Genomic DNA, 13,487 nt, shown 5'->3' on the forward strand with positions numbered 1-13,487 from the left:
CATTTTTATATCCAATCACTGCTGCCTCTAAAACTCCAGTCTTCCAGGTTTGTTATTATTAATGTCTAAAAATAATCCTCCTTGGGCTTATTGATCACAATCTCTTACCAAATCTAGAACTCCAGGTAGGAAAATAATTACCTATCAGTAGTCACCATTTTCCCAGATGAATGATTGTCATTTTACCACTGGCACTTGATGAGAAGAATATTTTAGCCTGATTTTATCTGATGCTCAGCTGTCCCTCATCCCACAATCCATTCATTCAAAGAGAAGTTGTACAGAGGAAACTGGGAGACCTGATGAGCTATTTTTCCCTTAATCTTCATTTTTCCCCCTCTCTAGGTTTGCAGTGGTAAGCATTACTCATTGGAGACAAAGCCAGAATGGGATAATTTTTCTGACAAGCCTTCTTCTTAGAGGTTGCTGCTTAAATTTTGAGCCATTTATATGGGTGGAAAGAATATAAAAATTCTCTTGTTCATCCTGAAGAGAGGTGCCCAGCAAAAGGCAGATTTTAGATCTGCATCCCCACTGTGAGCTGAGGAAAGACTAAAAGTTTGTCTCATCTTGTCATGACTGCTGTGCCTAGTAATTAAGCTGAGACAGCAGAGGAACTCACAGTAACTTAGCAGAAGTTTCTTTCACAAAATTAAGCTTTTAATCACTTTGCTGAGAAATTTCCCATCCTGACAGTCTGATCAGGAATATTTGCTGACACTTTTGTTCCAGGAGTTTGTATTCCAGTGTCGAGTGAAGCTGAATAGCAGCCAGTTTGAATTTTCTCACAGGATCTCCACACTTATAATTTTGCCTCTTTCTTCCAAGGTTACCTGGCACTTCCTCCAGCTGCAGAAGCCACTGAAATTATGGCAAGAGCAGGAAAAATGTTGGGTGGAGAGGCAGGAATTCCTGATGGGATTTAGTGTATGATCATGTCATGGCAGATGGAGAGGAAAACCCAACAATTCTCAACAACATCACCAACCTTGCAATGCAGGATTGATAAGATTTATAGAAAAAAAAAGGCTTTTCTTGAAGACACTGGTAGAACAGGAAAGTACCCATGGGTCTTGAGTATGGAGTTAAGGGAAGGAGTTCCAGAAATCTGGGGTTGTGGTGGTGATTTCCTCAGGGATCAACCAAAAATCAAGAGCTACCACATAACTGTGGTCAAGCCAGTGATGACACAATATTTACAAACTGACTTTTTCCCTTTATATAAAACCAAAATGAGAGGATTGAGAAGACAGATGAGAAAAAAAAATCCTGCCTGGAGGAAGAATACAGATAAGGAGAGATTACTGGACTTTGTCCAGATATGAAGTAAGTTTTGAATAAAAAAGCAGACCTGGAGCCATCCCAGGCCATCCCAAATGGCTGTCCCAGAGACACAACCAAAACATCCCCTGTGGAAATTGCCCCCAGCACACAGTTATCTCAAACTAAAAACGGCTTTGAAAGACTCAAAACTGAGTTCTTATCTTTCTTCACACTTTTAAATGACTAAATCTCTCAACTATTTCCTCTACAGCACCTTCTATAACCCTTTTAAGGGGTTTTACTGTTTTCTGTTTCTTCATTCATGCAAAAAACAGTTTTAAGGCAGAGGAGGAGGCTAATGCCATTTCAGAGGTTCTGTGCTACCCTTTAAAGTACTAAAAACATTCTTAAAGAATCCAAAGCAAATTTTTGCTCTTCAAGAAGAGCAGGACTGTCACATCACCCCATTTTAATTCCCTATTTTGGTGTCCTGATGAACAGAATTAAGAACTTTTCTATTTTTAGATTTCAGTGGTTTTTCTTTACATCCCCTTTTCCTCTAAAGTATTATGGATCTCTGACAGTACTTCAGGTTTCTGTTTTCTGTGTTTTTTTTAGATTAGTGTCCTTGCTCCAAACTAAATGACTCTGGTTTTGAACATTGTTTTTGAAATCTCCAAAGAGTTCTTGTAATTGTCTGTGTTCCTTTCGAGTGAACTCTACTATCTCAACATGTTGGCCAATTTTCTTCTCTAGTTCTTCTTCAGAGCAAACACTGACACGATTCTGTTTCTTAATATATTTCTGTTTTTATCTAATTTGGTCTGCCTACACTTTAATCTAACTGTATGTATTGCTTAATTCCCTGCAGTACTTGAAATTTGGACTGTTATTAAATTGTGGTCAGTGCCTCTCCTTTAAACGGTCACTTCATTTCACCATAATACTTATGCAAAATGAAATACAAAGCACTGTCCCATCTAGTCAAAAAACGAGCCACTCCTTCCATTTCTGAATCACTTTAATGCACCAGTAAACATTCAATGAAAAGCCTACTTAATACTGTTTTCTCTTGGCTAATAGCTAAGCCTCCTTCTTCAGCATTTTGAGGAAGGCTTCATTGCTCTTATTCAGAGTTCACTACCATCTTCTTATAAATCTACTCTTCTTCTAGGTCTTCAGAGGCTGCTGCATTGCCTCAACACTTTCACTATTTAAATAATTTCTGTCTATCCAAAGTAAGTGACAACTGTTTGCCATAATACACCATGTCTTTCTTTTCAGATATTATGAAAACAGTAATTGATATTATTATTATTACTTGTAATGCCACATGGTCAAAATTTTATTCGCTTTAATCCATTATCTCAAGAAGTTGGTTATCTTTGTAATAGGTAAATTTCCCCTAAATATATTTTTGTGACCCTTTTAACCATTGCTGGATTTCCTCTATGGATTTCTGGGAGTGTCTGCCCTCCTCCCCATATCAGGACTACATAAATAAACCTGCTCATGGTATGCTGGAGCAGCTGTACAATTCCTCACATTTAAAGCAGTGTTGCAGCTGGCCCTGACATTATCTGTATTTTAACAGACTATCCTGTATCACATTTACCCTATTGCCATTTCCAGAGAGCCACACTATCTTCATGGCTCCATTTCTTCCTTTCACCTTTATTGCAGGGCTTTATGCTTCCAGCCAGCACTGTTTTATCCCTCAATGCCTCTGTGAGAGAGGGAAAGCAGCACCTCACACAGCTCTCAGTTATCTCTGTGGGTAGAGGAGCCCTGAAGTGCCTTAATCCACCACAGGTGCACAAATCTTTATCTTGTTCATCCTTATCTCATTGATCTTTATCTCTCTTGATCTTTACTAGTTCCTCACTGGAAGCAGGGGTAACATGGATGGGATAACACTTCAGAAGGTTCCACATCATCCAGCAAAAGTCCAAGAGCTCTTTCCCCTTTCAGCTGATAAGGGGCTCTGATAAGGGACATTGAGAGGACACACAATCTGATGGTCAGGGCCAGATCCAAAGACAACCCTCACTCAGCCAGGGCTTTGTGACCTGTCCTTCCTTAATGCTGCATCACCCACATCATGCCTTAAAGACACCCATGGTGAGCTTTTCATTCCTTGAAGGAAACCCTCTTAACACCACTGCTTCCAGGGTTCTCAGACCACAGGGAGAGGAATTGGGCAGAGAGGCCAGAAGTCACCAGTGGGGAAAGGAGGGACTGACCCTGGCTGAATGCCTGGGTCAACAGAGCCCTGGGTTAAGCCAGACAACTCCCACGAGTCAGATTTGGGGTTTTTATAGTGCAAGTGGCTGCAGGTATAGGACTGTAGGGTCCATAGAGCCAGAACAGTTATCCCATGACACTATGACACTGCCTCTCAACTAAAACTCATGGGTTAAAGGGTTGATGGGTTGATTAAATGGTTCATTTTTCTCCTCAAATGAAATAAAATACAAAAGGTCACTGGTCAGGAGTTTGTAGAGGATGGCCCGACCCAAATAACGAATTAGGCTCAAACAGCAAAAGATTTCCTTAAAACAATTCTCTTGGGAGTTTTCAGATTAATAAAGACTGAATTGCTTTTCTTTTACCTGTTGATTTTTTTTAAGGCCATTAACTCAAAAGTTTTTCTAGAAAACACAAGTGCTACAAAATGTCTTCAGAGAAACAACATGCAAACCAGACCCAAATAGACAGAGTTGAAACTTTCTTGTGATTGTTCAATTCCAGAAAATAGAGAATTTAAAAATATATAAGACACCCTAAAACTGTGAAAACCATCAGTGAGGCAGCTAGGACTTCATAGGAAAGCACCTAAAGCATTTTCAGCATGAACTGTAAAGGAACCATAGAGATTCACACAAAGTCACCTAGGTCTTTCAAAACCACATCATGATGAGCCAGCAGTCACATTTTGCTGATTCACATACAGACCCTCATCAATATAATTTAAAAACAAAAGAGACAAAATCAAAATGATTAAAAAATCCCCACAAAACCCAAAACAAACCAAAAAACACAAAAAAAACCCACCCCAAAAACAAAAACAACAACAACAACAAAAAATCAAAACAGAACAAGCAAACAGAAATCCCCAGACCTCAGATGAACAGAAACCAATTACAGGGCAAAGAGGAGCTTACCTGGATCACTAAGAAAGTCCTCTGAGTTGTTCCACGTCCTGCCATCCAAGTACAAGGAGCCATTGGTGAAGTTATACATGGTGTAATCCCTGACACATTTGTGCCTCAAGTTTCCCATGAAGAGCTGGAGGCCTATGAGGGCAAAGACACTCAAGCAGAAAACGGTCAGGATCATCACATCTGCAAGTTTTTTAACACACTGGATAAGTGCCCCTACAATGGTCTTCAGTCCTAGGGAGATAAAAGCCAAGAGTTTATAGACTGAGAGACTGAAATATGTCTGCAGACAGCTGCTTTTTGTGATGAAAATCTCCATGGGAAGGGGAATCTGGAGGGCTTGGAGTGTTTGCAACTGGATGTCAGAAACAAGAGACAAGTGATCCCTATGAATGCCTGGTTTGGCTGTTTTTGGACCAAAGTCCTGGAATTGCACAAGCACTGCTTTAAAAATGGAGGGGAAGAACTGGATGGAGGGACAGTGAGATACAGAACTAACCATGGATAAAGAAAATATGGAATGTGTTTTATATTTTCATGGAGCTGCAGTAAAGGCAGTAAAGCCTAAATCCCATTGAATTTTGAGAAGGTAAATTGCTTTTAAATCTCTCAGGTGATTCTGATAACTTTATCCCTCACATAAACAGATGAAGAGGTATGGAAATGGTGTTTATTCCCTGATTATTTTTACATATTTTAGTGCCAAATCCAACATGCTGTCCTCATATGAATAATTCCTCTGCCTCCAATTCATTTGCTTAAGACAACAAGAATTTGGGATTAGAAAAAAAGCCAAATACAGGCAATCAAATCAACGCAGTGGAAATTATTTGAGTAAAACAACCTAAGGCTCCAACACTAGCTGGGCAAAGTAAATAGTTTTATAATATGCTGCCAAAGTAGATAAATCCTCTCGTTGCATAACACCAAAGGCTTAGGTCACACAAATTAGCTTCTTTATTATTATTTCACCCTGTAACACTACTTTCAGTTTATTCTTCCATAAATATGCCCGGGGATAGCAGGCAAATTAAAAGGTAAATTAATTCTGGCCCTTCCAGGTAAGTAATCTATTTGTCTTTATCCATTTAACTTTTACTCTGTAGCTCTACCACCCACCTCTACACTGTTTTACTAGAAGCACTATTATGGCCATATCAATTCATTGTTTACAGGAAATAGCATAGCCCAAAATCAGAAACAGCAGTACCTGAAAAAACTGGAAGCTGCCTAAAAATACACAAGGCTTCCAAGCTTTATTTTGTCCTCTCTTTTGTGAAATGCTTGGAAAGGGGAACGAACTGTAGTAAGCAACCAGCCCAGCTCTGCTGTCAACAGCCTTTTGACAGAAGCTGTTTGCACTGCTGTGGCTTTGGGCCAGCCTGCACGTGATCCCTCACCAGGTGATGCTCACTTCGGGACAAAGTTCACCATTCTGCAAAGTGCCAGCACTGCACATGCTACTCACACCTCCCATCAGCTCTATTTTGGTCATCTTAAATGGAGTTTTGCTCTTCCTCAGCAGGAACAGAACCACTGCTCTCCAGGAATGGTTGTGAAGGTGCCTCCTGCTCTTGTGCAGAGTGCTCGCACAAGGCTCAAGTCACCCAGAAGCCCTTAACATTAAGGGCCTTAAGTGATAAACAACAGACCTGTGAAGTCACAGCTCATGCAGAAGGCAAGATAGGGCAGATAAAAACCTCTGGCTTCAATTAACTCAGCTAGTGCTCTGCTCATTTCAGATATTGTATATTCATACTCAGGGTTATCTGAAAACACACAAGTTTCAATTATGCTTTTTATCCTTCTTTGCCCTCCTGCTAAGACGTTTTTCGGGAGCCCTGCTCAACATTCTGATCCTTAATCTGGGAAAGGAATATTTTTACTGGCTGTAGAAAGATAACAAACAGAGCACTCAAACCAGGGGCCACGCTTTAGCAAAGGCAGAGGAGCAGGACCGAGGGTCGGCGCTCACCTTACGATCATTGTAGAAAGGGTCGATGTCCTCCAAGGGCTCCCCAATGAGCTCTGGAGAAACAGTCCCATAGATATCAGGCAGCTTCTTGCAGGCCTGCAAGTCAAACTGAGGCTGAGGCTTCTCTTCCTCGCCCAGCTGCTCCCTGTATTCCTGCTTGGCATTCCTGGCGAGCTTCTCTGCAATTCGCTTCTCGATGGCAGCCAAGGACTCGGGCGTGAACCGGTGGAAGCTGTTAGTACCCGGTGGTAACAAGAAGTCAGCCATCTTTTCATCCTGCTCTGTCTTTACTGGTCTTTACTCCTAGTACTGGAAACAGCTGAAATAATAATAAAAAAAAGAGTTATCAAAAGTTAGCGCCATGAGAAAAGCAAGAAGAACAAAGCCATCAGAATTAAAGAAACAAAAGAAACTAACTCGACTGCCAAGTAACTTGTTGAGGAAACTCTTCATCAGGAAACTCTTCCTCTATTTTTGCGTGGTTAACAGAACATCAAGGAAAACAAAAATGACTGAAGTTGTGTATTCAATAAGGAATCACACGTGACCAAATCTAAACAGACTTTATAGACAGACTGTGGAATACTCTTCAGTTCTTCAGTCCTTTGGGATCATAAATCCAAACTAAGAAGTCACTTAGATTCACACAAGCTTAAGTTTCACTGAAAGCAACAGAGATTCAAACTCCTAACTCACTTTTGAAAATGCAGCTCTGGGAGTGGATGAACAATGTTCCTAAGATGACTGCAAGGCAGATTTAAACCAGCCAATGTCTGGCCACATGATGCAAAATCTAAAAATGCCCCTGCTGTTCTATTCCAAATTTAAAGAGTGAAGGGTCAAGTTTAGATTTTTAAATCCCATAAAAATTCTTCATAATCTCTGTCTTAGGCTTCTGTAACATAATTTTAATTTTCCTCTGGGATAGGAAATACCATCTGCAAGACATCTCTCAGGACTTTTGAGCATTTTCTTTTCCTCCACACTCTGAAAGCTGAAGGATGATGGAAGCTCAAATGTGCCTGGAAAAGCTCTGGGACCTTCATGACAGCACACCAAGCTTCCACGATGCTGAATAGCCACTGCTGCCAATTTGTCTTATCTGAAAACCACGTTTCTTTCATCCAAGACCAATTTGAACATCCAGGAGCTGGACTCGAGGATCCTTGTGCTTTCCAGCTTAGAGTATTTTTTATTCTATGATTCTAACCCAGACCTGTGAAGTTTGATTGTCTTGTCCTGATGGTACTTCAATGCTAACACTTCCAGTCTCTGCCTGAATGAAAACAAGTAAGAATTGCCACATCTCCTCAACTTACATGAATAAAGCCAAGCGTGAAAAGCACAGCCGAACAAAAAGCCTTCTTGTATCTGCACTAAACAACACGGATAGCTGTGAAAATTAATGTAAAACTACTGTTTGAAAAAGGATGAAGCTTTTCCCTGTTCTAGTAGCCTGCACAAATCCATCCAAGTTCACTGAAGCCGTAGTTTGCAATTTAAAGTGACTTTAGAGGCATGTTTTTCCAGTGAGAGAAGCCCTCGCTCCACAACAATTAAAACTCATTTCACAGAAGAAACACAGACCTTGTATTTTTGCCACCACCAGGCCATTCATACTCAATCAAAATACACTCTGGTGACAAACAAAATAGTAGATTTTTAGGTGGGCTCCTCTCTTTCATTCAGCAACGTGTGCAGGATCCCGTTCTTTGTTCAGCCACAACCGTTGTTTTCTGCTTTCAGATGGAATTTGTCTATTTACCATGGATACTTCCAGATAGTTTGCGTCTAATAGGCTCTGTGATGACAACATTGTTGTTAGCAAACAAGACTCTAACTGGACTCTGCATGACAAACAGCATATTTATTGACTCAATTTCTCTGAGTAAAGGATGCTTTCAAATAACTACTGTCTCTCCTATTCTGACTTCATTTTAAAATGAATTCATTAAATTGTCATTGATCACAGTCTATCACACAGGAATGATTTACTGAAGCTTGTACATTATGCTCTGAATTACTGTTGGTTTGAAGAAGCAGGGATCAAATGAATTATCCTTCCTGGACCTTGGGTTATTCTGACATTCTTCTTTTGTTAGGTTTATTCTCCTTTTTCCCATGGCCTGTGTGATGATGGGGACAACAGGGATGTCCCTTCCTCCATCACCCAGTACTCCACAGGACCCAAAGTCCAGCACAAGGTAGAGCATGCTTCTGGCCCAATTTCCCAATCCTCCCAGTCCACAGCAGTGTGATAAACCAGCCCCCCCCAGTGCAGGGGATGGTGTCATGCTGAGCACACCTAGGTCATGCAGTGCAGAGCCCCATTAGAGACCCCTGGACCAGCTCCAGATGAGTAAAAGCATCCACAGCAGCACATAACGATAGTAGGTCAGGTCCTAGAAGCAATAAAACCACATTAGCAGCATGTAAAACTATGCTAAGTAGCCTCTCTGGTTTTGCCCTGAAAAAAAAAAAAATAGCCTCCTCCAGTAGCTCTTTACTGCAGCCATTTACAGGATCACCCAGGGTCTTTTTTTAGGTGCACAGCAAACATTGTCAGGGGTGTTTGGGCTGCCCCTTCGGCACAGTGGGATGGGAGGGATGATGGACCCTCAACAGCTCACTAAATCAGCCACAGAGAGATACTGCTGCTCTTCAGGGGAGTTTCCTCATGCTCAGGTTGTGACTGCCTGCAAAGAGGCAAGAGGATTTGGGCTGCTGGAAGAAGTGATGCCTCCTTGGGGTTAAGGACACTCCAGTGTCTGAGAGCCCAGGAACCTGACTGCTGCTGAACTGAAGAAGCAGACACTTGAATGCAAGAGAAAAGACTCAGAAAATCTCCAAACTATGAATACTCAACCTTCCCCCCAAAAAAGTCAGGGAAGCACAGCTTCCCCACCACGACACATTTATCGCTGTTATTAATATTTATCACAGCTGTGATAAGATAAATAAGCACATAAGAAAGGTAGATGGTCTCTGCAACAAGATTGTAACAAAGAGCCAAAATTACTTTGCACACAATCCATATTTCTTCCAAGGGACACAACCCTACAGCTGATACTGGGATGAAAGGAAACCCAGCAGAGATTGCACTTTTATTACATATTTCTCCATCAAGCAACTGATTAAAGTTTGCATTCCAAGTGCAGCTATGCTCTAGGCTTAAGAAAAATCTTCTCATTTGAAAGTCATTTCCCTCCCCTGCATCTGGGACAATCAGCAGCATGAAATGGAAAATATTAATAAATAAATGTGCATCAGCCCAGAGTTCATGTTCAGTCAAAGCCAAGACCTGTGTGTCTTGCTAATGGACCCCAGCATCAAGAGGTTTGAAAGACTGAATTCTGATACTTCCAGCAAATCAAAGAAAATCTTCAACTGCGATTTGGGAAATTATCCTTCCTCCTCACAAACCTTGGTGTTCAGCTCATTGATCCAGGGCTCATCTCCCAGCCAAGGTTTTCCCACAGAGCAGAGAACTTCTCCCAAAGTCCTGAGTGTTTCAGCCCAGCAAGAGTGTTCAGAGGACAGTGTCCCAATGGTGCTGTTTTGTTGCAGTCTCCAGCTAAGGATGAAGTCAAAGAAAAGCACTTCACTGCTCAGCTGCAGAAGGACAGTAGCTGTAGGATGATGATTCTGGGTTTGACCCTGGTGTCATTTTTCTAAGCCCTAGTTATGTGTGGGTTGTCAGCAGAAACACAGAAGAAGGTGGCATGATCACAACTGTATTGCATGAGGGAAAAAGAGGGTGTTTGTAGTTGCCACCATATGACAAGATGTGGGAACATGTACCAGACTGTCATGTATCAGTATCTGGAGGCTTACAACCCCCTGAGCCTGTCCCTCAATAAAAGGGATGCTTTGAGCTTTGGTGAAGTGAAGCAGAGCTGTTTTGCTGAGGCTTTCTGCAGAGAAAGAATTTCACCCTTAATGAGATGTAGGGGAATTTTCCCCCTTCTATTTCCCCAGTTCTCTCCAAATATCAGCTTCATCCTTCCAGTCCTGTGTTGGCCATGTCATGCAGAGCCTGTGCAGTCACTCTCCTTGGACACTGAAAGAGCTCAAAAAAAGTTTTTACCTCCTATCCTATGACAACCAAAATCCTGCACACACTCCAGAGTGAGAAATACTTTCTTAAAAAAAAAGGAAGTCAAGAATAACATTACAACACATAACAGGAGTGCTTGTGTTAGAATAGAATCAGTGACAAAACTGCAGCTAGAGAAATTGCTGGCCTTTTTAAGGGCTAGAAGGAATTTTCAAACACATAAGGAACAAAATGTATCCTTTAAGTACCTTCAAACACAACAGCACAGAAAAGGCAGAAATGTTCAATACCTATTTCTGTTCTGTACTTGGGAAAAATCCATGCAATGGAGCAATAATATGTTGAGAATGACATTTCGCATTTAAGACCAATAAAGATGTACAAAAGGAGTATAAAATACCCTGGTTTTTTTAGCTAGACTTTCTTAATCAACAAGTTATGATAATTGAACCCAAGAGTTCCTACAAATCTGACCAACATATACTCTGAATGAAGCAACTCAGTGTTGCTTTCCAAAGTACTGGGACATTGTGGTGAAGCACCAGAAGAAAACCACAATTGTAGCAGTGTTTTATGTGGATAAACAGAAAGATGTGAGTGGCTGAAAACTTTTCTGCTTTCTGGGGGAAAGAACACAAGAGCTGATGATGCGGGGCTTGGTTAATCAGGGCTCAGGGGACAGTGATAGAAATTGATGGGAACATTACCCCATTTCAGTTGTGATGTCCAAAGCACAAGGGTTGTGCTGATAAATTAGAGAGGTTTAGGGAAGTATCATTAAAGACAATTATTTGCTGGAAATCAGGCTCATGGTAAATGCTGCAAAGAGCTCGATCACACCAAAGGAAATGGAAAGGGATTAATTAATCACAGTACCAGCACCCTTGGACAAACACAGCTAAAACATTATTACTCCTTTCTTTATTACAGAGTACTTTGCACTCTGTCAGAATTATATAGAAGAATTCCAGTGGTCAAGAACTGGAACAAAAGAAATATTAATTAGGCGTAATGTGCACACTTTCAAGAAAATCATTTAACCATGCTTTACCAAAGACTAATAACCTGCCAAAGACTGAAGGATGAAAAATCCATCCTGCTCAATTCCTCTTTTCTTGACAGTACATGCTGTAGCTGAAACAATACTAATTATGAAGAGCCCCCTGCTATTCTGGAGACAGAGTAGACGGTAACAGCTTTATCTAATGGCTTTATAATCTCTAAATTATGGAGTTGAGCCTAAGTTTTCCAGCCTTTGCTTTCTTATCCCACTACAAAAGGAAAGGAAAGATGTAAGCCAAAATCATGCACTTGGGCTTCAAAACACCACACAATATAGTGTGCATGCAGCTCAGTTATAAAATATGATGGGATGGAGGAGGAAGCTATCCTGATAAAAATAAGCAGATGCAACAGTGCAAAATGAACATTACTGCACAAATCTAGACAGGCTCAGGGTCCCTTGGTACAGAAAGATGTCTCAAATCTCTGCTCCCTTTCTGCATTAGTCACCCCACCACACCACCTAATTGGCACCCGGCCTTCCAGGGAGTGGGAGATAGTCAGCCTAAAAATAGCCTGTCCTCTGTTTTGGCTCGCCCCTCCCTCCAACCTCTCCTCAAAGGCACAAGGCTGCCAGTCCAGGGAAAAACATCCAGAAAAGCAGCAGCCTTAGCAGAGAGCCATGAGGCGCTACTGGAGAGGGAGGGTCAGGATGGGGAACCACCAGGTGATGCCAAGCACAGCACAGGGGGTCCGGTCCCTGCCTGCCCTCCTGCTTCTGGGAAAGAGGGATTTCCAGCACCTGCAGCACTGCAGATGCAAGCCCAGCCCTCAGCCTCTCTGGAGGTGTGGGGACAGAGCCACACACACTGTCCCTGCCTTCCACGATGGTGTCCCCAGCTGACTCACTGCTGAAGCAAAGCAGCTGAGCTTGGCTCTTGTGGCAGATCCCACAGCAGCTCCTTCATTGTTTCCTGCTCAGAAACTCTCTTCAGACACCCTTTTACCCTGTGAAGGCCTTTTCTTCAACAATCCATGCAACTTTTGTTTCAAGGATCCAGCATTTGCAGGCAGCAAAGCCTCACAGGACAGTTTTTAATAGGAATTTCATTGACATTGGAGATCCTCACAGGACTTTGATGAACACTTGAACTTTAGTCTGACATTTATGTGCCTAAAACTCTGTATGAAGCCCAAATTAAGAGATCTTACACTCTGCTATTGATGCTTTCTCTCATATGCAGCTTTACAAAGCTCCAGAACATCACTAACATTTCAGAAAGCATTGGTTCTGCTTTGAACTGGATATGACAAGTCAAAACCAACTAGAGATTGATCTCAATACTGGTTTGGTTTTTTTAAATTTATTTTTAGCCTGCCATTTAGTAACCAAAGTGAAGAAATGCAATCAATGAAGTGAACTTGCTTTGCAGCAAAGCTTTTTCCTGGATTATAAGACATTTTGGGAAGTTTCTCAGTCTCCTAAAGACAACAGTGTAAATAACATTGCTTATTGAATTCTGCAGAGTGCTCTAACAGCAAGACTGACGGGTAGCCTAATACATTGTGGAGTTGCTATAAGCAATGATCTCCCATGCTAATCACAACTTTCACATTTATTAAAGTTGTAAGAGCCTCCTGGAAGAAACCATGTACCAGGGAGTGACTCAAACAGTTGCAATGCTAGCTGTGACTATAAAACTAGCTTTCAAACTGGCATTGGGAAGAAAATATTCTATGTATTTGACACCCCACGGACCCAAATGTGTGAGATGCTGCTTTTTGACTCCTTCCCTGGGCCACACGATCCTGCAAAGCAACATTCACGTTCAGCTGCCACAATTTAAAATGAGCATGAAGTGATTGTGCTCTGCATTCAGGGTGAGACTCTGGACCACTGAAGTAAGGGGAGAAAATTCCCTTGCAAAGCCATTCCTCCAGCTTGTTGCTCAGGTTGTTTCCTGCCTGGGCAGGACTTTGGGTTACTGTTGGGAAGGAGTAACACAACAGGCACACAGAAGTTAAGGCA

General features: G+C 41.6%; 1 protein-coding gene across 1 annotated transcript in view; it reads right to left on the reverse strand.

Annotated features, from left to right (window-relative positions):
- LOC310916111 (sodium channel protein type 5 subunit alpha-like) overlaps positions 1-13,487 on the reverse strand; it is a 78,201-nt gene that overhangs the window by 53,195 nt on the left and 11,519 nt on the right. The window contains exon 2 of the mRNA XM_083873398.1: positions 6,400-6,718. Coding sequence (XP_083729524.1) covers positions 6,400-6,666 — 267 coding nt within the window. The 5' untranslated portion in view covers positions 6,667-6,718. The remainder of the gene's footprint in view (positions 1-6,399; positions 6,719-13,487) is intronic.

This window comes from Zosterops lateralis (assembly GCF_965231275.1).
Source record: "Zosterops lateralis genome assembly, chromosome: 1".
In the NCBI taxonomy this organism is placed as follows: Eukaryota; Metazoa; Chordata; class Aves; order Passeriformes; family Zosteropidae; genus Zosterops; species Zosterops lateralis.